Source organism: Columba livia, chromosome 5 (assembly GCF_036013475.1).
Source record: "Columba livia isolate bColLiv1 breed racing homer chromosome 5, bColLiv1.pat.W.v2, whole genome shotgun sequence".
NCBI classification, from domain to species: Eukaryota; Metazoa; Chordata; class Aves; order Columbiformes; family Columbidae; genus Columba; species Columba livia.
This window is the reverse complement of record NC_088606.1, coordinates 48,413,842-48,438,223: the sequence shown is the minus strand read 5'-3', so window position 1 is coordinate 48,438,223 and position 24,382 is coordinate 48,413,842. Positions and strand designations below refer to the sequence as shown.

General features: G+C 39.2%; 1 protein-coding gene across 4 annotated transcripts in view; it reads left to right on the top strand.

Annotated features, from left to right (window-relative positions):
- Window positions 1–23,057, top strand: part of CD44 (CD44 molecule (IN blood group)) — a 52,324-nt gene extending 29,267 nt beyond the window's left edge. For all 4 annotated transcript variants that reach the window (XM_065064871.1, XM_005500232.4, XM_005500233.4 and 1 more), the window contains 3 exons: window positions 14,353–14,475; window positions 16,273–16,351; window positions 21,433–23,057. In XM_065064871.1, coding sequence (XP_064920943.1) covers window positions 14,353–14,475; window positions 16,273–16,351; window positions 21,433–21,649 — 419 coding nt within the window. In that variant the 3' untranslated portion in view covers window positions 21,650–23,057. The remainder of the gene's footprint in view (window positions 1–14,352; window positions 14,476–16,272; window positions 16,352–21,432) is intronic.
- Window positions 23,058–24,382: the final 1,325 nt, after the last annotated feature.

Sequence of the window (24,382 nt, the reverse complement as noted above, 5' to 3'; positions counted from 1 at the left end):
TATTGCCCTGGCTGTGGACATTACAGTGATGTTCTCCATCAAGCCCATAGTCCAAATTGATACACTGCCAGCACTTTGCCATTGACTTTCTCTCCTAGCTGAAACAAGGTTTTCTTGTTGTTATGAACTAGTTATGATTCATCTGTAGATGTACCATAGATCAGATGCCATAAAATTCTGTTGCTGTTGGATGAGATTCTTTCCTAAGTTATTAGGCTTATTTGCTCAAACATTAACTGTGACTGGTTATATAATAGGTATTTTTATGCTCTGATGGATTTTCCTTCTATCTGGTTTAGAGCATTCCCTGAAAAAAAATCTAAGCAATTAAAAAAGTCTTATATCCCTACTTCTGCTAATCTGACAGGAAAGTATCTGCATTGGTATTTTGTATGTGGAAGGAAGTAATGAATACATATTTATCCCTTAAGAAAATAAGCTTTTAAGGCTTGTTGTGGAAAGCTGAAGAGAGAATTTTGCCATGGTTACAGCAAGTCAGGTGGCAATTATTCAGTTATTTTCTTGTTAACAATTTTTTGACATTATCATTTTGTTTACATCCCAAAGCTCCATATCTGAAACCACCTAGGTTTTGATGGTCACTCACTCAGATCAGATTTTGAATGTCCAGGTTTCCCATGTTCTGACACCAGTTTCAGAGTAGTAGTGCTAAGTTTAGGGAACTGTTAGTGACTATGAGAAGAGACAATATTTATGCAGTAAAGTACAGCTTTTCAGAAAAGCAAAATCTGTTAGGTTTTGCTACCAAGATAGATACATCTTCAAAAAATGCAGTTCTGATTTTAAGTTCATGAACTGAAGAACATCAGTTTATCCTATTTGATCACTGGAACTTTGATCCCTAGGTCTTGCATTTTCCAATGCTGTCATATATTGCACAGAAATAAATCAAAACTAGTGTCTTTGATGCTAGCCTTCAATATATTTTTCTAAATTAATTATGTAAAGGTTTTTTTCTGAATGAAAAAGAGCACATATCTTTTTTTCATCTTCAAGATATAGAAATAAGATGGTCTAAATGATGATAAAAATATTGCTTGTGAGGAATAATGAAAATAAATGTATTTCCAGAGAAGACATTTGAAGCAGATTTTGCTTTCCTTTGGTGAGTATCTGTATGACTTGAAGTGCAGCTCTTATTGCAAACTCTGCCTCTCAGTTTATTGATGAGTAACTTTGTTAGCAGAGGGAAAGGCGTGCATGCTTCTACTAGCTTTGAATGTTGTTTTGCCAAAATATTTGGATATATTTCACATGCAGTACAAATTTTGATTTGTCACCCCTTAAAGTGCTATGTAAAATTTGTTTACTTTACTGGAGTTTCAGAGGTGGTAACACAATCTCATACTTCAGTACAATGTTTCAAACTTCGCTTACGCTAAAAGCATTGGTTATTTTTGCTGTTGGAGGAATGTAATGATACCATAGGTTCATACATTTGCCTTGCACTTGCATCCATTTCAGTGGCATGAGCACGCTCAGGGTGCTGGTACTACTGGACTTGACTTTGCTGGAGGAAAAGTGCTTGTCAAGAAAAAATAATGTCACCATTTACTGCAGGGCAACAATAAACCATGGCAGATGCTCTCTGCTACATGCCCCTTATCTCTCACTGGTTGTACATTTGATAGAAATAGAACAGTTCTTCACATTGTTCATGTACTGCAGAGGTATTTTGCCTGTCCAAAAGGGATGAGTATGTAAGTTATTTTATAATGGATGTATCTGGGTTTTTCTTTTTTCCTGTTTGGAGGCAATTTAGAAGTAGACTATTCCAATGAGAAGGACTTGTGTTAGAAAGGCAGAAAATGTTTTCAAGCCAGTACACTGTACTTTCTCTGCCAGAAGAGGACAGGGTATATTAGGTCTGCAGGCACGCACAGGGCACTGAAATGTGGCCGAGAGCCACACTGGGGCAGTTTCAGCAGGGCTATGGCAGAGTAATGAATCTCTTTTGGGTGGAAGAACGAGTAGATACGGACCATGGAAAGCATGGTGCTGTACACTGTCCTGTGTGATTGTAAAGCTGCATGTAGGGGAGACAGGAAAGAATAACTGCTGACAGCAGTAGACTTCTTGGGTTAAGGGCTTCATGGCAGATTTGACATTATCGCAGAAGATGTGACCTCAAGTGGCAATGGTTCAGATGATGAAGACTCTTCAGAGGAAATGATTTACCTAACAGTGTTTCCAGGCTGGGACAAGAGTGTGGCCAAGGATGAGTATGATCTAAGTACTAGTAAGGAACTTGGTGGTTTCTTCTTTTTCCTGTTCCAATGTTCCTCCTATTTTGCCACATATATATTTTGTGATAATTGGATGCTGTTCTCATCAACTGTTCCTTCAGAAAAATCTCTTTTACAATTTGAAAAATCATATGAGGTCCATATTACTTCCCTGATGTTTGCTGGAAGGACCATTCAGCCAGTCAGCCACAGTCCAGGAGATTCCTCCAGTGCATTGGTGATAACTTCCTCATGCAGATGGTGGAGGAGCCAACTAGGAAAGGTGTACTGCTGGATCTCATCCTCACTAACAAGGAGGGTCTGGTCGAAGCAGTAAAGGTTGAGAGCTGCCTGGGTTGCAGTGACCATGAGATGGTGGAGTTCAGCATCTTGTGTTTCAGGAACAGAATAGCAAGTAGAATTGCAACCCTGGACTTTAGCAGGGCTAACTTTGGCCTTTTCAAGCAATTGCTGGGGGAAATCCCATGGGCAAGACTGCTTGAAGGAAAAGGGGCCCAAGATAGCTGGATTGCATTCAGAGATTGCTTCTTCCACGCTCAGCATCAGAGCATCCCCACACGTAGGAAGTCAAGGAAGGGAGCCAGGAGGCCTGTGTGGTTGAATAGAGATCTGTTGGGTATGCTCAAGCAGAAGAGGAGAGTTTACAGGTCATGGAAGCAGGGGCTGGCCACCTGGGAAGAATATAAGGCTGCTGTTAGAGGATGTAGGAAGGCAGCTAGGATAGCCAAGGCCTCCTTAGAATTACAGCTGGTGAGAGGGGTCAAGGACAACAAAAAGAACTTTTTCAAATACATAGCAGATAAAACTAATACCAGAGGCAATGTAGGCCCACTGATGAATGGGGTGGATGCCCTGGTGGCAGAAGATACAGAGAAGGTAGAATTACTGAATGCCTTCTTTGTCTCTGTCTACTCTGCCGGAGGCTGTCCTGGGGAGCCCTGTACCCCTGAGACCCCGGATGAAACCAGGTCAATGGAGGAGTCTGCTTTAGTCGATGAGGGCTGGGTTAGGGAGCAATTAAATAGTCTGGACATCCATAAATCCATGGGTCCAGATGGGATGCATCCGCGGGTGCTGAGGGGGCTGGCTGAAGTCATTGCTAGCCCGCTCTCCATCATCTTTGCCAAGTCTTGGGAAACGGGAGAGGTGCCCGAGGATTGGAGGAAAGCAAATGTCACTCCAGTCTTCAAAAAGGGCAAGAAGGAGGACCCGGGTGATTATAGACCATTCAGCCTTACTTCTGTCCCTGGGAAAGTAATGGAACAGCTTATCCTTGGTGCCATCTCAAGGCATATCAAGGATAAGAGGGTTATTAGAAGCAGTCAGCATGGCTTTACCAAGGGTAAGTCATGCTTGACCAACCTCATAGCCTTTTTATGAGAATGTAACAAGGTTGGATGGATGATGGCAGAGCGGTGGATGTGGTCTACCTTGACTTCAGCAAAGCCTTTGACACAGTCTCTCACAGCATCCTCACAGCTAAGTTGAGGAGGCGTGAGAGTAGTGAGGTGGGTTGCAAACTGGCTTAAGGAGAGAAGCCACAGAGTGGTAGTCAATGGTGTGGAGGCTAGTTGGAGGCCAGTATCTAGTGGAGTGCCTCGGGGTCAGTACTGGGGCCAATATTATTCAATATATTCATTAACGATTTGGACGAGGGAATTGAGTGTACTATCAGCAAGTTTGCTGATGACACTAAGCTGGGAGGGGTGGCTAACACGCCAGAAGGCTGTGCTGCCATCCAGCGGGACCTGGACAGGCTGGAGAGTTGGGCAGGGAATATCTGATGAAATCTAGCAAGTGTAGAGTCCTGCATCTGGGCAGGAACAACCCCAGGTTCAAGTATCTGTTGGGAAATTACATATTAGAGAGCAGTGTAGGGGAAAGGGACCTGGGGGTCCTGGTGGACAGCAGGATGACCATGAGCCAGCACTGTGCCCTTGTGGCCAGGAAGGCCAATGGCATCCTGGGGTGTATTACAAAGGGGGTGGTTAGTAGATCGAGAGAGGTCCTCCTTCCCCTCTACTCTGCCCTGGTGAGACCCCATCTGGAATATTGTGTCCAGTTCTGGGCCCCTCAGTTCAAGAAGGACAGGGAACTGCTGGAGGTGGTCCAGGGTAGGGCAACGAAGATGATTAAGGGAGTGGAGCACCTCCCTTATGAAGAAAGGCTGAGGGAGCTGGGTCTCTTTAGTTTGGAGGAGACTGAGGGGTGACCTTATTAATGTTTATAAATATATAAAGGGTGAGTGCCGTGAGGATGGAGCCAGGCTCTTCTCGGTGGCAAACAATGATAGGACAAGGGGTAATGGGATCAAGCTGGAACACAAGAGGTTCCACTTAATTTTGAGAAGAAACTTCTTCTCAGTGAGGGTGACAGAGCACTGGAACAGGCTGCCTGGGGGGTTGTGGAGTCTCCTTCTCTGGAGACATTCAAAACCCGCCTGGACATGTTCCTGTGCGACCTCACCTAGGCGTTCCTGCTCCAGCGGGGGGATTGGACTAGATGGTCTTTTAAGGTGCCTTCCAATCCCAAACATACTGTGATACTGTGATATTGATGGAATGGATATCTCTTCTACCGCTACTTAAAATTAACTTCTTAGTGTCCTGCCTATTTGAATGTGTACATTCGTCATGATATTTCGAGAAAAAAAGCTTATTTTTTTTTTGCTGTTTTTTGGGAAAACTGTTAAAAACATTCCTGTTCATGTTGTTTATAATCTACATCCATACAATAGTAGATTTCCTCTCTGTGGAAGATGTTCAGGCACTATTTGGGGAGGCCAGACCCCAAGTGCCTTTTTCATTGGGAAGTGTTAGCAAACCAATCTCATACTAGCTACCTCCCACACTCTTCCCACGCACTCTTCTTGTATCGTCTTATTTGTTTTGTGATATCAGATGTTTAGGCATGCTCCATTACCACAACTCAGATATTTTAATACGTGGCCTTATTTTTCTGATATTAATTAACCCCACATTGCTAATCTGGTAGCTCTTTTTTTAACTAAAAAACACCCCAACCATACCTGAAATAATTTTGTCTCAAAATCAGAAAACCACCACATATGAGTATCACAGCCAAATGCTGTGTGTCATTGAAACACAGAGTCTGCTATTTGGCCTTATGATCATGGAATGGCCCCAAACCTCTTTGTTTATTTGTTTTCTGTATAGATGTTGCCATTAATGACTATATTCTAACTCTTTTTTGTGCAACAATAATCTGATTCTTTTTTGTAATTTAATTTAAGTGAAATCTTAACATGTCTTTTGTCTGTGTACTTACACAGTAGTGTTTATAAATTGCTGTTTATAAGCTTTTTTTTTTTCTGAAGATAGTGGAGTACTTGGGTTTTTTCAGCAGTGGTCTTCATTTTTAGAAGAATATGCAAAATGAGCAAGTCATCTTGCTTCAGGACTTTTTATTCTTTTGCCTAAGCTTTGGATTTTTCTAGTGTTTGTTTTTTTTTTTTTTTTTTTTTAAATGCATTGGTGACTTATTCCACATAGCGTATTGCATTCCAGCTACCTACTATGTCACAGTGGTGTCTGCACACTCCATGGGTGAAAATTAATACAATTTCTGATCATAGACTCTTGTGGAAGTTTTATTTTATCTGTTCAATTGTATTATAACTTTCTTGACTAATATTGGCATCCTGGTGGCTGTTAAGCTGCTGTTGTGTTGTGTTTTTTTTTTTTTGTTGACCATAGCTTTTGAGTGCACTGGTGGATATTCTAACATGAATCTGAGTACCTCTTGAGTGTTTAGCAAGCATTCTTTACACATGTTCAGACATCTGTCATATTTTTTAGGTTCATCGTTATTCTTCAAACATGAGTTTACATGTCTGTAACTGCTGTAATGGTTTTGCGCTACTTCTGCTGTACATTATTCTTCTATTGCCTGTTTTCTGCATTTTTTTCTTGGGAAACTTTGCATGTGTCCAATGCAAAGAGGAGAATGAAAGGTTTGATGTAAAGAGATTTAATAAGAAAAGCAGAGAGACTACAGTTAAGCTATGCATGAATTTCCATTTTCTATCACCATTATGGCATACACTACCAGTAGAGTAATAGTGGTAGATGTAGAGCATGGTCAGCATTGAATCCTCCATTGTCCTAACAGCAGTGAACTTGCAACACAAAACACTTCTGGAAATCTTCACACAAGATCATTGAAACCTCATATATGCAGATGAAGAGGAGCAGTGTCCTAGCTCTGCTGGCAGGGGTAAAACATTTCAGATAATATTCAGATTTGTGACATAATTCAGTGAAGTATAACACTGTTATGGACTAGCTAGTTGTAATTCCCACACCATTAGCCTCAATTCAGTATAATACCTTTATATTATTTGTACTAGAGCCCTCAAAGGTGGCATCTATGTAATTCATCTGTTATTCCAAGTTTATATTTTGCATTTTCATTACTTGCCACTTTTCCTTATGTCTCTGGGATTGTAAAACTTGCACTGCCAGTAGTTTAATAAAACTGAGCGAATTGTTTCACCTGGGGACCCACCCTGGTGACAAAAAGCTGCATCTTTTTTACACTTTAAAATTTCAATTGTGAAATCTGAAGACAAAAGACAAAAAGGGAACTAGTATTTAAATACGTGAAAATATGCTACAGAGGATAATATACTACCTCCAGGTGAATGTGAAATTTTTGCTACCAGTGTTAGTGCCAGTAGCCAACTGAGATACTGGACGTGTGCTCTTGTTCTTCAAACCTAAAAACTTCTCAAAGCAAAGGCTTACAGATTACATTATCTAGCTATTTTGCTGTGTAGCTGAGTAGTTTCCAGGTTGTTTTGTTTGTTGTTTGTGTTTTTTTGTGGTTTTGTTTGTTTGATTTTTTGTTTTGTTTTTAGTATAGCTGGATATGAGCTTCATTTTTAGGATGTTTTGGCCGTGATGTACAGTTTTAACCTGTTAAGGACAGATGCAAAACTGAATATCTGGAGGCACAGTTATTTATAGTCGGATCAGGGGCCAGCCTGGTAATTGCATAAAATTAAATTGTACTGAAAAGAAATACATGCCATTGGGTCTTGTGGGAAGCCTTCTTATCCCTCTGTAGGAAATGTTTTTACAACCTGTAGGAGTTCTTTAGATTTATCCAATCTGCCTCCAATAGCTAGATACCTCTGTTTTTAGGTCCAAGATTGTTTCGAACAGTGAAAGTTTATACAACTGGCACCAGAACAGGTGCTATAATCACCCAGAAATAATTTTTGTGATTTTTTGATTTTTTTTTTTTTTTTTTTTAAGTTCTGAAGTATTGTTAGGTCAGTCGTGTTCCTACATTAGTTAATTTTAACTTCTTTTTTTTTACAAGAAAATACATATATTGGTTTTAATTACAAAAATAATGAATTACATTTGCCTGAGTGCCCTCTTTGTGAAATTTCATTGCCTGAATGTAAAGATATATATTCTGCCAGTTTTGCTCTTTTTGGGAAGTAATGTAGCTTTCTCTAGCTGGTGACTTATGGTATATGTAACAGGTGCAGCTCATTCTTTGCATGCTCTGGTTAAGGACCTTTGCTTTACCTTTAGTATACATGTCTGATACCTAAGGCAAATACATTTCAAACTGAGTTCTAATCCTCATCTTAGTGTTATAGTTACTCTTTTTTTCCTTGTCTATCTTTTCTAAGCCTTTTAATGTTCATTAGAAAATCTCTTATGGTGGTGGGTACTTCAGGTGATTTCTGACTGCATTTTCTATGTGAACAACAGCAAATTAAAGAGTGAGCAATACATTTCTTTTATCAGTGAGAACTTTAATTATTATTCAGTTCAAAACCAGTATGCTTAGTATGCTTTTCAGCTTCAAATATATTAATGTGAACCTACTTATTTCATTCATCCAGTCCCAGAAGAAATGACTATTTCCTTGGAACCAGCCTTATACTTGTGTAATTGAGATATTAACTCAAAACAGAAAGTTCATAATCTTTTTCACTTTTAAAAACCCTGAATATACAGACTCAACAGTTAAGATAGTATTAATAAATGTGAACCAGAGATGTGAACTGTTGTTTCTATCTGTTCTTCCACTGCTTCTCTGTCGAGGGTTTAGATTGTGGGATGACAATAAAACCCTGGCAGATGTATTGTTAACCTCCTCTCCTCCCCCCCTTCCCCCTTTTGTCCCTCCCTCTCCCCCCTTCCCACTAAGGACAGACAATTGGGAGGAAAAGAAGGACAGAGAGAAGAGAGCTGGAAAAATTAAACATATTTTACTAATGCTACTAATAAGAATAGAGAAAATAATACAAAATATACAAAACCAATCTTGAAAGTCTCAGCAACTGCAGAGCTGGCACCCAAAGTCCTGGATTAGACTCTGCAGCCAACCGGAGCTGGATTCAGTCTCTCACTAGGCCTCAGTTCGCGGGGACGACTAGCAAGATCCTCTCCTAAAGTTGGTCGTAAGCAGAAGGGATGAAAAAGGCAAAAAGGGACAAGATCCTCGTGATCTCCCACTTTTATGTGAAGTATTCACATTAATGGAATGTTATACACAGTTGGTCAGTTTCTTGGTCACTTGTTTCTCGTCGTCCCTCTTGCGAGATGTCCATCCATGCTTATCAATAATTTTGCATTCCATTGCTATGTTTGCCAAAACCTGTATCTGGTTCTCCAGGAAAATGCAGCTAATATGAAAGCTTTAGCTGACAGGCAGATTCACTAAAAGAGAAACATTTTTTTAACAAAACCAGGACATTCTCCTACAGCTTTTTTCTGTCATTGTTCATCGGGATACTTTAAAGCACATGTAAATCTTCTTCCAATCCTGGTGATGATTTCGAGTGAAAGGGTTTCCAGAGGACTTTTGTTTTCTTTCATCTTTCATTTCACACCAAAGTCAATACACTGAAATTCTGTGATTAAAATCTTACTGATGGGCCATATTCTTGCAGTTATTTCTGCCTTTGCTGTTCTTAATTCTGCATGAGTGGATTTAGTTTGATATTCAGCCAATACAAAGTCGACAGCGTCATTTGGGTAAATACTCTTGAAAAACAATGAGCTATCTTGATTCTGAAAAGTGTATGCTCAGTCTGAGGAAGGAGTCAGTCCTATTAGTGACAGTAGGCAGCTTTTCTAAACAAAAAGCAGAATAAGAAGCAAATCTGCTTTACTTTTCCATTAAATGTAGTAGACATGTAAGGCCTGTCATAGAGACAAGAATCGAAGAGGAGAATAACATGAGAAACAGAACTTTATATACTGAGGTAATAATTGCTGCACCATCATCATAATAGCTATGGCCTCCAACCATCAGGCCAAAGAGAACAACTCAGCACAAGACCCATTGGTGTATCCAGGTTGGGACAAGGGAGATGATTATGCCACACAACCTGCTATAATAAATAGAATTACTATTCCTTCCAGAGAGAATAATCATGAAAGTGTCTTTCTCTACAGGTACTAGTAATAATGTCAGTTATGTATATTTCATCACCTCTGTCTCTCAAATGGCCTGTCTTGGAAAGATATTGCATGAACTTGTAGAAAGGAGTAACTTACTGATCTCTTTAAGACAATGACATAAATTATACAGTGATTAATTTTCTCTGTGCTCTGTCTGGATGGTAGTAGAAGTTCTCAAATTTAGCTCTGTATAAAGTATTTGTTATTTACCAACACCACTTTTAGTGCTTTCTGTTCTTTAGTGAAGCATATCTATAGAGTTGCATCCAGTTCATTACATAGCTTATAAAATTTACCGAACTGTCTTTACCATAAAGTTGAATTCATATTTATGTATATTTGTACATCAACAGGTTCATGTTTTTAATTTGTGAATGTTCATCTGGGGGAAGAGAGCTTTTTTCATAGGTTTTATCAAAGTGTTTGTCCCTTTAGTTTACAGAATGGTGAAAGGAATTTACAAAACTGGCGTCACACAGCAACCATGATGTAGCCTTGTATAACGCATACCATTTCTAACAACAAAATAATGTTCTACAATCATAATATGAAAAGCATATGACTTATTCCTGAAATAAGAGGGAAGTTAACCTTTAATCCTTTCTTAAACAGACAATTCTCAAGACCTATTTTTGATTTTGTGACAACCAGTTACATTTCTTTTATGGTTGATGATATCTCTTCTGTCTCATTGCTTCTGCCATTATACAACATGAGCTAGCTATTCTGAAAAAGCAGGACATCTTATGTTGTGAAGCTGGAAAGCTGTTTGTTTTCTTCTTTATGATCCCATTAGGAAAACAAACCAAACAAAAACCGCCACCAAAAGTCTAGTCTGCATATAAGGAAGAGAACAACAGTGTGGGTGGTGGGTTCAGTAAACACCACACCACAAAATCATTCTAATAGATAAAATCCTTCAGTAAAGCCAAAACTTGAAGCTTATTCTGAGAGGAAATCTGGTCTTACGTCTACCTTGAACAGAACAAAAAATTATAATTTTCTGTAACTTGTCACCACTCACAGAGGCTTGAGCAGCAAAGGAGAATCAATGAGTTTCTACTGTAAGTACGGAAATCAGTAGTGTAAAACACACTGTAGCAGCACCTGACAGTGTCCCTGAAGCTGATGATCTGTTGTCAGCCTGAGATGCAAGTCAGGGAATTCTCCTGACTATGACCTCTGTGTCCTTTCCCTCTGTCCACTGTACTTGGGAATCTTTTGAATTAAGTAAAAAAGTGGATGAAAATGTGTGATCAATGCATTGAGAGAGCAGTGATGATGTATGTAAGGACAGTAGGTCTCCCTTCTGTCTTCTACCCTTTTGTGGTGAGAAAAGGGTAGCAGTTGTTTAAAGTGAACAGAAGTCTTAAATTTGGTGTGAATTGGAGGGGCACAGCAGCATACACATGGAATTCACAGCTAATTAAATTGTTGTGGTAACAGCTGTTGCCTCTCCTGATGGTGCCCACTACAAAGACCCAACTCAGCCACCTCTACTTTTAGATAACGAACGAGGACAGGGCACAGTATTCATCGCTCATCCCACAGATGCCTTTGGGAATGAGGTCCTCCATGGGACCACAGCTAGTATGAACAAAGCTGGTGATGGCTCTCCTCTGATGGGTACTAGTAAGAACAATGGATCATACTAATTTCTTGTGCCTGGTGAGAAACAAGACACTTCTTCTGAAATGGGCTCCTTTCCGAATCTTTCTCATTCTGGGGCTCTACATTCCTGGTGTGGACTTGCAGTTCCAAAACCTGTGGTGGGATCTGTGCTGTTGATAGAATTACCTTCTGGACAAGGTATAAGAGACTCCTTGCTGGTACCAACTTGGCAGTTTCTGTCCTCTGCTGAAGCATGTTTCTGGGTGGCCTTCTAACTGGTCTGCAAGACATACACTTTGGTGATTCTGAATCCCTAGCCACATCTTCCTTTCTTGTGCATCAACAGGATCAGGCTTGATATGCTTTGGAACCATGATTGGTGTGGTGGAGGTACTCTGGTGGGTTAATCGGATGTCTTGCTCCTGTGGCTCAGTAGCAGCACCATGACCAGGGTATGCTGTTCTGGTGGTGCGGGCAGGGCAATCACAGAAGAATCACATACCATAAATTCTGCCTTCAATTCCTTACTCCTCCTCATGGGTGCATTGACAGGCAAGAGAGACATGTCTGGCTGCAGTATGGCCACTCTCTCCTGAATTACAGGGTCAGGTTGTTGCTGCTGTGGTCTCTTCTAAAGGTCTTCCCTGTCCATCTGTCACTGGTATCTATATATGTAATCAATATCTCCCTCTGACATGGTGAACACGGATGTGGTGCTTAAGGGTCTTTCAGAAGCCAGTGACAGAGTGGAAGAAGAAAGGGAAGCCTTCATGTCTTCTCTCCTTTTGTGTTTTGAATGAGGGAGATGGATGTGCTTTCTGGCTTGCTGAGGTAAAAGAAAAAGGGAAGTAATGTGGGTGGTGGTTTTGTGAGCACTCACTTTAAAAGCTGATTGTGCCATCGTCATGGTAGTCGCAGAGTCTGTGGATGATGTTAATCGAGAGAAAGCAACTAAGGAGCCACTAGCACCTGACATTCCACCTGGAAGTGAAAGTGAACAAGCAAGCACCACAGATGGTTCCCATGTCAGCTGGATACCTGGAGTTTTTCCAGACATTGTAGATTATCTTGACCAACTGCAGATCCCTCTTCCTACTAGTAAGAACTACAAATTGCAAGCATTTTAATTTTTCCATCATGCAGTTATCCTTTTGGACAATGGCAATTGATTAAAAATGTGTTCTAACCATAACTGTAAATTATTTTCCTATTATTATTTCCCTTTTGGTTTTTCTTATTCTCTATAACCTGCCTAAGAGATGTTCTTAAAGGCCATATCTTCCTGCACAGAGCAGAGGACATTTGCTAAAAGGCTGAAAACAATAGCAAACCAGGCAACTGAAGGAACCCCAAAAAATAACTGTCAAAAGGAAAAAAATCTAGTATGTAATCAAAATGAAATGTTGAGAGCTTTTGAGGATCCCTCCCTGACACTGGCAAGCACCCTCCCAGAGCTAAAACTGCAGGGGACATGACTGAATCCTGCTGCTTCTTCTCAGTGCTCAAGAGAAGGAAACAGTGAATGTAGCAGTCCTCCAAGCACACAAATTTTGTGCCTTTCTAAGGGACTTTATGCTGGAAAAGCTCAGTCATTTCTCAAGGATGATATAAAGCAGCTTAAAATAATCTGCTGACATGTGGTGTAGACAACTCAGTATGTTCCTCTCGGTCAGCTTTCTTGGAGGCTAGATCAGGGCCTTTAGTTGCTGAATTAATGCTCTATCCTTTGTGATGAGATCACGCAATACAACTCACCAGCCAATAAGTTTCTTGTTAATAAAAATAATGAAAACATCTGTAAGATTTGTGAACTACTTGCTGTCCAGTCTCTTCTTGAACACTGTCAGCCTTGGGGCTATGACGACCTCCCCGGGAAACCTGTTCCACTCCTCCACTACCCTCTGGGTGAAGATCCTTTCCCTAACATCCAACCTAAATCTCTCTGGCGTATCTTCCTGCCATTCCCTCAGATTCTGTCATTGGTCACCAGAGAGAAGAGATCAGCACCTACCCTTCCACCTCCCCTTGTGAGGAAGCTGTGGACAACGATGAGGTCTCCCCTCAGTCTCCTCTTTTTCAGACTGAACAAACCAAGTGACTTTAGTTGCTCCTCATCCAGCTTCCCCTCCAAACCCTTCACCAACTTTGTAACCCTCTTCTGGACACTCTCCAGTACCTTTATAGCCTTTTTATACTGTGGTGCTCAGAACTGCATACAGTACTCCAGGTGAGGCCGCACCAGTGCAGAGCGGGACAATCACCTCCCTCGACTGGATGGCAATGCTGTGCTGGCTGCACCCTAGGGCACAGTTGGCCCTCTTCACTGCCAGGATACACTGTTGGCTCATGTTTGACTTGCTGTCAACCAGAACCCCCATATCCCTCTCACAGAGCTGCTCCAGCCTCTTGTTTCCCAGTCTGTATGTATGTACAGCCAGGGTTGCCATGTCCCAGGTGCAAAATCCAGCACTTGCTTTTGTTAAACTTCATGTGGTTGGTGACTGCCCAGTTCTCCAATTTGTCTAGGTCCCTCTGAAGGGCCCTTTTATGTTTAAGTAAAAAGTAAAGTTTGCGTTTGTTTTTTTTTTTTTTTTTTCCTTATTTCCTCCCTCTATTTTCCCCATGGAATAGACAAGATATTTGGCTTGTATGACAAAAACCTCTTTCAGAAAGTTGCTAACATTCATGTCTGTACATTTTCTCCAGAAAATTTTTAGGCAATTATAATTGCATTTTGTTTCATGAAAGTATAGTGTAATTAAAACTGAAACATATGAGAGAGACAAGAGGGGAAAACCACGAGGTTTGTTATTCAAAATACTAAAACTAACCATAGTTCAGATGAGTATGATGTTTATAGGTTATGTAATAGTTTTCAGTATAAATACTTTTCAATTACCTGAGCATGAACTTTCTAGAATATGATTTTTTAAATTGTGAAGATCATAATCTTTGTACCTTGCTTTTACATATTTAGTAAGCATATTTGGCCATTTGGCCTAATGGTCAATTTTGTTCTTTAGGATCTACCTCCAGTATATATGGTAATCAAGGACCACACAAGGGACTTTATGAATCCACTGCTTTTCCTGGAGAGACCACCACAACAAAAATAGTTCCACAATCAAGGTCAGCCCAGGTACCAGGTAAGTTTTTGAAGTAATTTGTTTTAACAAATTGTATTAATAGTTTAACAGAATTGTATTAATATGGACTTAAATAAGAGATTAAAATGTAGGTCAGGGACAGTTGTTCAGGCTTTGTTCTGAATCAGATAATATTCAGCATTTTTGCTAGTCTGAAAATCTGAAAAATTGCGCATATTATAACTCATATAATTCTCCAGCAATATCAAGATGAGAGAAATCATGCATTTGAGAATGAGATTAAGATCCAAATAAGCTTTATAAATTGATACGAAATCAGACAATATTCAATAAAGAAATATGCAAAGTATCATATCCATGAGAATGTTCAGTGAAAATAATAGATGAGTGTTGCAGAAAAGAAAAGAAAAGAAAAGAAAAGAAAAGAAAAGAAAAGAAAAGAAAAGAAAAGAAAAGAAAAGAAAAGAAAAGAAAAGAAAAGAAAAGAAAAGAAAAGAAGCCAACACCATGGTACAGTTGTGAAAGAATGCAAACATATGCTGGAACATATTAGCAGTAAAGTATTTTTTAAAACAGAGAATATAATTCTCCCACTCTACTTAGGCCTAGCAACTCCAGAGCTGAAGCTCTGTGTTCAGTGCAAGGCATTACGTTAATCACATTGAATAAAAAAAAAGAGAAGAGCAAAAGGAAAATTTTACAAAGGTAACCTTTGAAGCACCTTTTGAAGAACTCACAGTTTTCAGATAAAACTAAACGGAAATATGTGAAAAGTACACTACAAAAAGAACGCTTATCAGTTTTCTGCAATGGAGTAATAATAATTAACCAATTAGAAGAAGTAACTTGTTTCAAATGAAAAGTATGATACTTTTTAAACAAGGAGACTTGTTTCAAACAAACAAAATGTAGTAGTTAGCTCTTAGGAGAGGATCTGTCTATAATGGTAGTAGAATATAAGGGTAATGGGAAGGTTGTGAAATCACCTTTCCTAAAAATATTAAGAGCAAATCATAGAATCATTTCAGTTGGAAGAGACCCCCAAGATCATCAAGTGCAACCAATAACCTGACACTGTCACTAAACCATGTCCCGAAGAACTTCATCTACACGTCTTTTAAACACCTACTGGGATGGTGACTCAACTTACTTCCCTGGGCAGCCTGTTCCAATGCTTAACAACCCTTTCTGTAAAGGAATTTCTTCCTAATATCCAATCTGAATCTCTGCTGGTACAACCTGAGGTCATTTCCTCTTGTTATATCATGCTAGAACCTCCTTCCAGATAGTTGTAGAGAGCAATAAGGAATATTCCTCAGCTATCTTCCTATGGATTGTTTTTAACTAGAGTGAAATGTAGCTGATGTGACCTCTTAGGGTCCCTTCCAGTTTTGTAATTACTTCTTTTTTTTTTTTTTTTAGTTTGCTACAAAAATACCCCTTAAAGTAAGATTTTAAATGAAAAAATTAATACTTCACTCTACCTGAAGGTCATCCTGCTTTTGTGCCTGGGATTGCAGGTGTATCATTGCTAAGCCTTTTCTTTTGCTCTTGGAGTAAATCAGTGATTCAACTCCATCAAAGTACAGTGCTTATAGGTGCCAACGGAGATGGGGTATTTCATCTGAGAAGGCCTGTGTATGGCTGAATGATGAAAATGTATTTGATTTGCAAAGAAGCACTTTGTAAAACAAACAAACATTAATGCAAACTAGGAAAAAACGTGTGACAGTTTAAAGAATGTAAAAAAATGTGTGTTCTTGCAGTTCTGCAAAATGGCAAAACTACATAGATATGTTAACATGCTTTCCTCCCCTCTCTCAACTCTCCCTACAGATTGGCTGATCATAGTTGCTGCTCTTGTGGCACTTGCATTGATTCTTGCAGTGTGCATTGCTGTTAACAGTCGAAGAAGGTAAGTTAGCCCCTTTACTTTTTCAAAACACACTGCCTTGCTATTTTTTTCATCAAGAGGTGTCAAAATTTCATGAAAGAGCAGAGTACCATAGCACAGGAAAGAGCTTCCTCTGCAAAGGTCTGTGACTTGGCGTTTCAGGGCTCAGGTCACTGCGTCCTGCACAGGTCACACACACTTACAGGCCTTCACACTTACATGGAATGATCTGAAGACAGCAGTTATATAAACCACTTAGTCTTTACTTGTAGATGGAAACTAACTGTATATAGATCACAGAGAATTAATTATTCTCTGCCTATTACTTATTAATAGGAATGTTATAATGTCCACTTAGAGTGAAAACTGTGTGAGATGGACATAGTAGCAACCACAGGATAAACTGGGTATAATTCTTCACCATTAATAGTGTTGTCTGTGTATAGTGTGAAGGGCAGTATTACACAATTGCTGTCACAGGATTAATTTGTTCCTTCTAAACAAAAAGCAATATCACAGCTGGTAGTCACAGGGATATATTCTAACACTGCTATCAGCACACTCAGTGGTTTTATTTACTCCCCTTTACAGATTAAGAAGCTGAGGGATAGAAAGTTGCAGTGATCTATGCAAAGTTAGCCAGGAAATTTGAAAAAAAAAGAAATCTAGCCTGAAAGATAGGCTATAATGTTCTTAATTTTATTTTCTCTGGGGGCTGTTCTGAGGTTACTTCTCAATGATCTTAAACAGCTTTTTGCTACTTGAATGTTAAAGTTGAACCCTTTAACAGAGTAACTATTTTCTGCCTGAAAGTTGAATTTGAACTTTTTTTAATAAGAGTAACCATATAATATGTGGAGATTTTTGTTCAAGAAGCAGTGAGCAAATTTATTCCTAGTCTGCTGCTCTTGCAGGAAAGCACATGTTAATGCTTCTGTGAACTAGTGTCAAGGCCCTCCAAAACATGGCATGGATGGTAGAATAAATCACTGCTACCATGGTGAGGGAGCAACCCCGGCAGTCCCTGCCCATGATGCAGAAAGCTTCTATGGGACAAACCAGTGCAAACTGAATGCCAAATTGTCAGACAGAGCAAACTGATACAGTTTTGCTAAAGTCAGTAGTGAGATACCACCTGGTATGTTTGCCATATGACTGTTCCATGATACCAGTGCTTCTTTGACAGTATTATTAAAAACTTGCTGAAATAAGAAACCTATCAAGTATGTGGTAAGACAGAAAACTCTACAACTTTCTTTCTGTGAAGTACTTATGCAGTTATACAACCTGAACAGCATGGCTTATTGATGTATATGTTACTGTGTTATGCCTTTAAAAGTAGAGACTGCCATTGTTTCCTCCTTCTTAACCCAGAGTCACCATAGGAACAGATAAACAGGGCCAGTATGGCTAATTATAGGTTGCATCTGACATGAAAAAAAACAATCTCAGAGCTGTAAACTATGCCCGAAGTACTGTTAATGGAAAACCTATCTTTTACTTATAGCTTCCATGCAGCTGGGAGTGAGTTGCAAAGAGAGAAGGTGCATGTGAGAGCATGTGTGTGTACAAATGCATGGATTAAACCCTAGTAATATGTGTTAATCACTGTGAGGAAAACTTTTTGAAGCAGAAGAATACTCTGGTATGCTTGAAACCAGTGGAATTTTTTCTTTCACTTTAGCACATTATAAATGATAACACAAATAAGTCAAGAATCCTTTCTTCATCTATTCTGATAAGTGCTAAGGCTGAAAATTCATAGAGAGGTAGTTGCCTTGCAGTCAGCATGCTCCACATGAATGTCAGCTTGTCTGAAACTAACACTGCGGCAGTGCTATGAGAAAACTGGATAGCCGAGAAAGGACAGTTGAGCATTTCAGTGGTAGCTAGGCAGAAAGTTGAGAACATTTCAAGTGTTTAATTATTTTAAAAGTGAGAATGATCTGTGTTTTTATTTGTGTAATGTTGTCAGTTGCACTATTTTTAAATGAATGGTAATGGCAGCATCTCCAGTATCAGTCTCATTCAGATTGTCTGAAAAAGCCTAATTGAATGTGGGCATTAGTTTCAAGGTACTTTATTTCCTGATTCAGAAATCAATAGATTTAGCCTTTCTAGTTAGGAGATCAGTATGGCAGAGATTTCAAACATTTCAGACAAGTATTTGGGACTTCTCAGTAAACAGCAAATTGCTTGGCTGCAGTATTTTTTGTTTAAAAAAAAAAAAAAAAAGGTATTGTCATAAGTTGTCTTAAGCAAAAACCAAAATGCAAAATGGCCAAGGCTCAGTGTGGTCCTGGTAAATTAGTTATTCATAGAGTCATTTTGGTTGGAAAAGACCTTTAAGATCATCAGGTCCAACAGTTGACCTAACACTGTCATTAAACGGCATCCCTAAAAACCTCATGTACATGTCTATTAAACATCTTCTGGGATGGTGACGCAATTACTTCCCTGAGCAGCCTGTTCTTGTTCCAATGCCTGACAACTCTTTCCATGAAGAAATTATTCCTAATATCCCATCTAAACCTCCCCTGGCACAACTTGAGGCCATTTCCTCATGTTCTGTTGCTTGCTATAGTACTTGGGAGAAGAGACCAACACCCTCCGTGCTAAAACCTCCTTCCAGATAGCTGTAGAGAGCAATAAGGAATACCCTCAGCCTCCCTTTCTCCAGGCTAAACAAGCCCAGTTTCCTCAGCTGCTTCTCATAAGACTTGTGCTCCAGGCACCAGCTTTGTTGCCCTTCTCTGAACTTGCTCCAGCTCCTCAATGTCTCAGTTCCTCTTGTTGCAAAGAATATTGTTTCTGTCTGGTACCTGTTGTAAAAAGTGTTAGGATCTCCTTCCAGGGTCCAACAGAAGATGCTGCCTAGCTTAACCATCATGTCAGGAATGACATGCTGAGCTGCTATTTCAAGAGACTCTAGAGCTCCACAGCTCCTCGCTGGCCTCTGTTGGCCATTCCCAAAGGTGTGTGTAACATTAGCACAGTGAACTGAGCTACTTCAGATAAAATAACTGTCATGTAAAATAACCCTGATCTAAAATAACTCATACATTTCAGTAAGCATGAGAAAAATAATATTTCAGAAAGAACTGAGCTGCCAAATTAGTCATTCAAGCAAAATATGCTTAATGTAAGAAGGAAACACTTTAAAGTACACCTTCACGGAGACATTATCCCTCTTAAGAGAGCTCTCCTTTGTATATTCAGTTTAAACATGGCTGTTCAAGGACAAATAGGCTGTTCAGCACTGTGTAGGAAGAGAACCATTTTAACAGTCTGGGGCAAATCTGACAGACTGTGTAACTAGTACTTTTTAACTACCCTAAAGAATATCTAGCCTACATTGACCAGCATACATCAGTTTTGGACTGGCAAATTTCAAAAGAGGAGAGGGGAAGAAGAGTGTTCATTCAGAGCAACATATAGATTTTACTGGGCAGCACTGAAATGTGTGTAATTTTAAAAGCTATTTCCTACCTTAATACCATAAGGAGTTATGCTGTTGATAGTAGCAGGAGTAATTCTCCATAATTCCTTGCTGTTGGCTTGATTCTAGGCCTGACATGCTAATATAAATGGGGAAAAAATTATCTTGTATAATGAGGTGAGAGCTTCATCCAAATTTTCTATTGTCGCAAGAACTTCAGCATTTTCAAAGGCATGTTCCCATGTCTGTATTTATAATGTTCCCATCCTTATAGTGGGATATATACAAAGTTCATAAATATGGATATATCCAAGTGTTAGAAAATCTTAGAATCATAGAACCATTTCAGTTGGAAGAGACCCTTAACTTCATCAAGTCCAACCTAAATCTAGCACTAAACCATGTCCCTAAAAACCTCATCTATGAGCCTTTTAAACACCTCCAGGGATGGTGACTCCACTACTTTCCTGGGCAGCCTGTTCCACCACTACTTCACAACCCTTTCCATAAAGAAATGTTTCCTAATATCCAGTCTGAATATTCCCTGGTGCAACTTGAGACCATTTCCTTCCATCCTATTGCTTGCTACTTGGGAGACGAGACCAACACCCTCCATGCTACAACCTCCTTTCAGGTTGTAGAAAGCAATAAGGTCTCCCCTCAGCCTCCTTTTCTCCAGGCTAAACAGTCCCAGCTCCCTCAATCGCTCCTCATAAGACTTGTGCTCCAGGCCCCTCACTAGCTTTGTTGACTTCTACTGAACTCTCTCTAGTATCTCGATGTCTGTCTTAAAATGAGGGGCCCAAAACTGGACACACTATTCAAGGTGAGGCCTCACCAGTGCCGAGTACTGTGGAACAATGACTTTTCTAGTCCTGCTGGCCACAGTGTTCCTGATACAAGCCAGGATGCTGTTGGCCTTTTTGGCCACCTGGGCACACTGGTGACTCATATTCAGCTGGCTGTTCAATACCCCCAGATCCTTTTCCGCTAGGTAGCTTTCCAGCCACTCTTCCCCAGTCCTGTAGCATTCCATGGAGTTGTCGTGATCCAAAGGCAGGACTTAGCACTTGGCCTTGTTAAACCTCATACAACTGGCTTCAGCCCAATGATCCAGTCAGTGCAGATTTTTCTGTATAGCATTCCTACTCTTTAGCAGATCCACTTCCACCCCATTTAGTGTCATCTGCAAACTTACTAAGGATGCACTCAACCCCCTCATCCGGATAATTGATAAAGATATTAAACAGAACTGGCCCCAATACTGAGCACTGGGGAACACCACTTGTGACTGCCACTTACTGGACTTGGCTCCGTACACCACACTTTGAGCCCAGCCATCCAGCCAGTTCTTTATCCATCTTTTCTAGCTTTCAGTAATGCAAGTTATTTCTATCTGTAGAAGTGATAGATACAGACTGAATTAGTGAGCTCCTGCCAAATTTTTTTTGCATATAAAGGTAGATGCTTTCAAAAATAAAATATGCAATATGGAGACACTGTACACTTTGCATTGTATAAGTCTGTCCAACATGATTTTCATTTCCTTTGCACCGGCAGACACAAGTTTCATTTCCAAGCATCTTTTCCTAAATATTGACTTTCATTTTTTTTCTTCTTAGTTGCCATTTATAGTATTTATTTCCTTTTTATTTCTTTCTAGATGTGGGCAGAAGAAAAAGCTGGTGATTAACAACGGCAAAGGGGCAGTGGAAGACAGGAAGACAAGTGGATTAAACGGAGGTGCCAGCAAATCACAAGAAATGGTGCACTTGGTTCATAGAGAACAGTCAAGTGACCGAACAGGAGCATGTGATGAATTCCTGACCACTGATGAGACACAAAATCATCAGGAGCTTGACATGAAGAGTGGAGTGTAATAGTATGAAGTTGCCAAGTAGATCAGAACTGGAGAAATCAAAATCTCATGGAACTTGGACAGCAATTCACAAATGCACTGTGCTACTGATGTCTTTCGAACATAATTAAACTTAAGGTTTATTCATTTTTAATAACTTTAAAATGGTGTCTGAGTTAAAAAAATAGCATTTGCTTTTGGAAATATGCCCCAAGTGTTGCATGTTTTCAGTTCCTACACAGAGGACACTCACTGTGTCTTCATTGTTAGGAGGGATACAAGCTTATGTCATTGTTCCAGAGGGAGGGTCTTCACCTGCCAGAGCTACAAAAGTATCCAGCCACTCCATCGTACGGGCATTAAAGGTACTAAACTTGCCATTGCACACAAGTAAGTAAGGCACAAATGTCAAGGGCAAAAATCAAATTTAAACCAAAAAGGCCTTCTATACAATGTCTAAAACATCAGAATCCTCCAGAAAATTCCTTCCAGCTAGGAAGAGTAGTAGGTGCATTCAAAGGCTGCCAGTATAAACAAGTGACATTTTATAATGATTTATGGCTTGGTCTCCAAAGAGAGAAACCCAGAAGTGCAAAAATTATTTATCTTTATTTTTAAATATCTATAGGCATATAGCAAGTCTTCCTGGGAGGGGGAATAAAGAGATGAAAACATGAGCCTATGCATAATAAACTTATATACTTTGTTATCCTAAAATCTGTATAGTTATTCTTGAATTTGAGGTGTTCATTGTTCTTCCCCCTCCCTCCTTCACTGGTCACAGTTTGTCCATGTTTTTAATGAGTCTGTTAGTTAGGATAATTAATAAAACAGAATGACCCCAGCTCTATCACACATGCACAAATTGGAGGTCATGAAGGAAGATGACTATTTTATTTCAGAAGAATAGGTCTCTGTCTTCTTCTGCTCCATTTTACCTAGGAGATGCTGAGCCTGGTAAATCTCTTTTCCCATATAACTATTATGTTAAACCAGTTTGATTATATTTAAAAGTCACCTTTCTGTGATCTCTCTCACTTCCTCTGAATTCTATTTCATCCACATTTTTTTCTCTCCTTTCTAAAAATACCAAAAGAAACTTTTCTTGCTTATTGGTACCAGAAGTTCAAATTCTACTGAAAAGATCAGAGAAAATTAAAGGAAACTTTTCCAGTCATGTAATATAGTAAACTAGCTGCAGCTGCATTGTTTTATGCTTTTGTTTTGTCCTTATGTGTCTGTTATGTAAAGTGTTTTATTAAGCTATGATGCTGTGCATTGTATTGATGTGAACTGTCAGAATGAAAATTATTTGCTACCAGTGATCTGTGTAATTTTTAAGAAAGCATATGGGAATGGAAGGAGAATGACATCTTATAACTGGACTGCCTTAAAAAATTGCAAGTAAAACCAATCTAAAGTAATTGCAACCAGTGGTCTGTGTCAGTTGTGGGATGGGTAATGTCCTGCAGCAGTGTCTTTGAAACTGTTCTGCTAAAGCATGTTATTTTATGTTCTCCATCTGAAGCAATCTGAGGGATGAGTATTCAGCTGGCTGAATACTAACATTAACAAGCACTGATCTTTATTGTAACATAAAACACAAGACTTCTTATTATATTTCTCAGTCACAGACCTCCAGCAGTTTCCCATGTGTTTCATTGAGTTATTCAGCGTGCTGATGTTTGCAGGCATATCTCCTCAGGTGCAATTTATGCCTGGGCAAAAGGTCGCAAGATGGGGAGTGATTTTAAAGTACACATAGGACTTTTTCTGACTTTATGTAGGTCAGCATGTTTCATCTATGAACAGTCACACAGCTCGTGGTCCAAAGGTGTTTAAACAAGCTGAAGCTAATGGGGTCAAGGTGATTTACACTATCACAGTCCGCTATCAAACTTGTCAGTCCTTTCATGTATTTTAATACTAGACTGTGTAATGAGAAGTCTGTTTAGTCTTACATTGATTTCTGTTTAATTCCTGCAATGCTTTTAAGCAAGTTTTTCTATTTGTCATTATAAATCAAAATTATCTATTGAAGGCCATGTTTAAACTGGTGTTATGTGCTGATTTCAGTAAATGTGGAGATTTATAGTAGGAATTATTCCTCTCTTTAAATCTTAATTGAATATAGGTCTCAATCAAAAGGAGATACTTAATTGTCTTGAAGGCTAGATTTTTCTTTAAAAAAGGCTGTGTCATGTTATTCATCTCCCTATTCAGATGTTTAATGGAGAAAACCACAAATTCCTTCCTAATTTATCTAATGTTCAGTATCTATAAATGCAAGGACAACACTCATTGTCTTCTTTATATATTTTTAAATGCTCAAGTTCTCTTTACAAAGGCAATGCCATTATTTTATATATGCTGATTCTTCTTAGATTGTCATGTGATTCATGTGTAATTAAGTTTCATTACAGTTTCAAAACTAGATGGCCATTTCATATGTGTTATATAGTTCATATTTGAGGGGTTCTGTGTTGTATGTATGTGTTTTTTATAGAGAGCACTTGATATATTTGCATATTTATTTAACAGATTAATCAGAATGGAAGAAAATAAAATTTCTAAATTTTAACTAGAAATAATATTGCTAAAAAACACGAACTGTAAAATAGGCTTCAAAAAATAAATTTGATGTCACATTGAGGATAAAAAGCAAGACTGGCATTATTAGTGGGAGAGAAGTACTCAGCAGGATAGTTGTGATTAGTACTGGTGAGCTGGGGTCATTTTTTTCTGCATGCAAATT